The 4,016-nt window shown below is 39.9% G+C and overlaps 1 protein-coding gene across 1 annotated transcript; it reads right to left on the bottom strand.

Moving 5' to 3' along the window:
* Positions 1-267: 267 nt before the first annotated feature.
* Positions 268-3,106, bottom strand: LOC149832837 (peroxidase 64-like). The gene is made up of 4 exons (XM_090012610.1): positions 2,903-3,106; positions 2,375-2,563; positions 1,932-2,094; positions 268-816 (listed from the first exon to the last, which is right to left on the bottom strand). Exons 1-4 carry the CDS (start codon positions 3,104-3,106, stop codon positions 422-424), a joined length of 951 nt encoding a protein of 316 aa, XP_089868736.1. The 3' UTR covers positions 268-421.
* Between the last annotated feature and the right edge of the window lie 910 nt (positions 3,107-4,016).

Below are 4,016 nucleotides of genomic sequence, written 5' to 3'. Positions count from 1 at the left end.
AAAAAAAAAACTCAAAACCCTTATTCACTGGTAGGAGCCTGACAGTCAGGCTCAAAAGTGCTCAGTCAGCTACCACTTTTCCTATATATATATATATATATATATATATATATATATATATATATATATATATATATATATATATATATATATATATATATATAGGCACACTTGACAATTTATAACTTGGAAAATTCATGCAAGCTTTATTTATCCTTGTTTTGTTTGTCAAAAGCACAAATAAGTTCACTTTGGATTACACCCTCTACCACAAATCCAGACAGCAAAATCTTCTACCCTCATTCACTCGCACAACATTGTGGATGATTCAAGAACCGATCGACCTCACACTATTAAACTTTGACACCACTCATCCAACAATCACAAGTAACAATTAATCAAATAAAATCGAATAATGGTTCTACCTCACAAACCTGCAGTCCAACCTCACCTCGCCATCCCCAGCCAGGCTGCTCATCTTGAGCATGGATTTCACAAAAGCCTTCTCAAAGTCCCCTTGTGAATTGGCAAACTTGCCCACAAGGCCTTTGGTTTTGCCGTTGGAGAGCAGGGCTTGGTCAGAAGAGAAGAGGCCCTTCCCCTCCAGCAGTTGCTTGTAGTACATGTTGTCGAACACTGAAGCAGTTGAGTCCATGGTTGACCCTGCACTCCTCACCTTGTTATGCTTGGGGCATGTCTTCTTCAGGCTCACAGCAAGGGTCGATGCCATGGTGGGATCCACATCATGGACCGAGTTGAACTTATGGATCCTCTTTTGGAATGATGAACAATGGGAGAACCCAAGTGTATGCCCACCTGCATTTACCCACAAGGGTGTGCTTTATCATGGTAACTTCTTTTTTTTTATTGTTTATTCTGGTAACATTTGGCAAATTTGTTCCCCCTATCCCTTATGTCATCCCTATCTTCATACCCCTTCTTGGGATCTCATCGATGCAAATTTTTTTGATCGAACCGGACTCCATAGATGTGATCTACATCCTTCATTTATTTAAGATCGTCATTTAAATTGCTGAAGTCAACTTGTGCTCAGGATTTTTTGGTGATTCAAAATTCAACGATGCAACATTTTGTGATTTAAAAAAATCATATTTTCAACAAAGAAATGTGATCCAAGGGTCTATCCTTATTAAATCGACCATGCTGAATCCATCTATGAGGTCAGGTCTCATCAAAACAACTTGCATCATAAGATTTAAGAGGGTATGAAGATGGGGGATGACATACGGGATGAGTGGAACCCGACACAACTTTTGGTGGTTGGTAAAAAAAACAAAAGAAAGAAAGAAAGATCTATGACTAGATTCAGAAACAGATGCACCTCTTAGTGGAATCAGCCCCATGGAGATCACCAAGATGCTTATCAAATAACATTCAATTATCAAGATGCTCATATATATGTACGTGGCGCATGAGCCAGGCTCGAGCAGAGCCTGGACTTGAAGACTTGGCTTGATGCAAAATATAGAGGGCTCGAGCCCAAGCCAAGCTTGAACAGCCTTTAACTTTGAGGGGGCAAGATTCGAAATCACCACCTCTTGGTAAATGAAAAACTTGGTGCCTGGGCTCGGCTCATTTTACCATTTCAGCCGAGCCCGTGCCATGCTTAAACAAGCCGAACCCCAGATCGGGCTGAGATTTGTAAAGGCATAGATGTGCATTCGTCTTAAGGTGAGTTCGATCTGACTACGTATGTATGGATGATGTTCAGCCTCTGAGGAGGCTTCATTTCAAATTAGTGTCCCAAGTCCCAACTAACTAACTTGGTCTCTTGAATCTATGAGGCTCTAGTGAACTTGGTTAGCCACATTTGTCAAGGCTGTTCAAACTCAAACTTTGGTACCATGTTCATAATCAGGGAGGTTAATAAGCGTGACTTATATTAATTATCTTTACTAAATTATTGTCACCTGAGAGTGCCACTAAATCATCAATTGAAAGGCCCCTGAGAGAGAAGCTCTGGTTCAGTTGAGAGAGGTTGAATGTAGGAACCGGTAATAATTTAGTTTCAGCGGCTTTGGAAATTCTTCCATCTTTCCTTCCTTTGGGCACCTCCCAAGTTGGTCCTCCAGACTAAAAGAGAAGCAAAAGATGAAACAAACATTATCAACTGTTGTTTCCCACTGAAATAACAAAAACCAAATATTATAACTTCATTAAAATCTATGGTAAATTAATGACACCGACATATTCCACTCCTACAATACAATGCAGCTCATGAATGGCAACTAGTAGAACAATCAATTTCCAACAATGACCTATGTACAACAAAGTCGAAACCAGATCTTTTCGTCGAATATTATGAACAAATTAAGTTCCAATTTGGTCTGATGAAATTGGTGTCACTACTTACAAGTAGCACTGCATCCCGAGCAGCAAGTGCAAGAATATCAGCACAAGAAACAACACCCGGACACTCGGCTTCCAGCTTCTTCTTAGCAGCATCAATAACATAGAACGCATGCAAAGAGATGTTGGGTGGCCCGTCTTTCTCAGCAGTGTTGGTCTTAGTAGAATTCAGCAACACAGATCCATCACAGCCCTGAAAGAGAACTCAAGTCAATCAGATAATCTAAACAAACACATTAAGAACTCAAGGCTCAAAACTTGGTACACTGGTCCAAGGGCTAGTCAAGTGAAATTTTGTGGATGGTTAGACCTATTTTTCCATGTTATCAGACTTCACTTTATGAAACAACCATGAATCTCTGTAGGCACTCAGGCTGATCGAGTTTAAAACCTCTAAATGTGATAGGAGTAACTTGACTCCATTGGCATTGCGGTAGATTTGAAAAGTCCGTGTAGCTGGAACAGTTTGGTCAATTTTTAAATGGGCGTAGCTCAAGTCTATTACAAATATAAGAGAGAGAGAGAGAGAGACCCTGATGAAACAGTCGTGGAAGTGCATCCGGAGGAGTGCAGCTGGAACAGTTTGGTCACGATTCATGGCCTTCTTGACAGTTTTTGCGACAATGGAATCAACCTTTGGGCATGATTTGTCATAGTAATCTGTGCTTAGTGAGCCAGCTACAGAAACAACAATGGACAATACCACAAGAAAATGAACAAGTACCACAGCCCCCATCTCTCTCTCTCTCTCTCTCTCTCTCTCTCTCTCTCTGAATGCTTAATGTTGATGTGAAGAGCTAAGACAGGGCCTCAGGATATATATAGAAGGGGAAAGATTTGAGAAAAAAGTATTTGGAGGGAACAAATTTTGAGTTCATTTGTTTCTTTCTCATTAAACTTACTTTCATGGAATTCTTTAATTTGTAAGGTAAAGGAACATGGAGCCTTTAAGACTAAGAAATATAGTAAAGAACTTGCTTGGTATTTGATAGTTTGAACGGATTGGTTAGTAGAGTGGTTCAATCATGTTGGAGGGATATTCATTTCGTAAAATGAACTAAATTAAGCAGCACTTCAAATTGTCTTGATTGGACTTCTCTATCTAATAGATATGCACTTGGGTGAGAGGGAGGTAAGCAAGATATAGTTTTATTGGGATAAGTCTTTGGTGCCGATGTGCATACAGTATCAATGTGTTCAATCTTACCTCATGCATTTTTAAGTGGATGGGACTATACAAATAGGCTTAGTTACAAATGATGCTTTAATCAAACAGTTTGGATGCAGAAGTCTTTTTTTCAATTATATTTTGGTGCAATATGGACCAATTTTCGGCTGTGCACATCCACATCAAAGATGCAACCATTTTGTTGTGGACAGTTAAACATCCATCCATATTTATTGTATGCATATGCGTAAAATCAAAGTCAGTCCCAGTTTCTTAGAACCAAGTATTAATCCTAATTTTTTATGGATCCAAAGTTGGCCCGGAGTTGTAGGGGTGGCCCCCTACCCGTAAGGTGGGGGTTCGTGTGACTGTTTTTCTCCTTTTATTTTTTTGTGTTTCTTTCTTCGATCTATCTATCGGTAGGTCAAAGGGCCGTTTCCTAACAGGCAAAAGGCGGTTGAGATCGCCAACCAGGCGT

The sequence above is a fragment of the Nuphar pumila genome, chromosome 7, assembly GCF_984573655.1.
Source record: "Nuphar pumila chromosome 7, dmNupPumi1.hap1.1, whole genome shotgun sequence".
In the NCBI taxonomy this organism is placed as follows: Eukaryota; Viridiplantae; Streptophyta; class Magnoliopsida; order Nymphaeales; family Nymphaeaceae; genus Nuphar; species Nuphar pumila.
This window is presented reverse-complemented; position numbering and strand designations above follow the sequence as displayed.

Coding starts and splice junctions, on each gene's coding strand:
- LOC149832837 (XM_090012610.1), bottom strand. CDS start 3,106: ATGGGGGCTGTGGTACTTGTTCATTTTCTTGTGGTATTGTCCATTGTT. Junction 2,564..2,902: donor TCCACGACTGTTTCATCAGG/GTCTCTCTCTCT, acceptor GTTCTCTTTCAG/GGCTGTGATGGATCTGTGTT. Junction 2,095..2,374: donor CTCGGGATGCAGTGCTACTT/GTAAGTAGTGAC, acceptor CTTCTCTTTTAG/TCTGGAGGACCAACTTGGGA.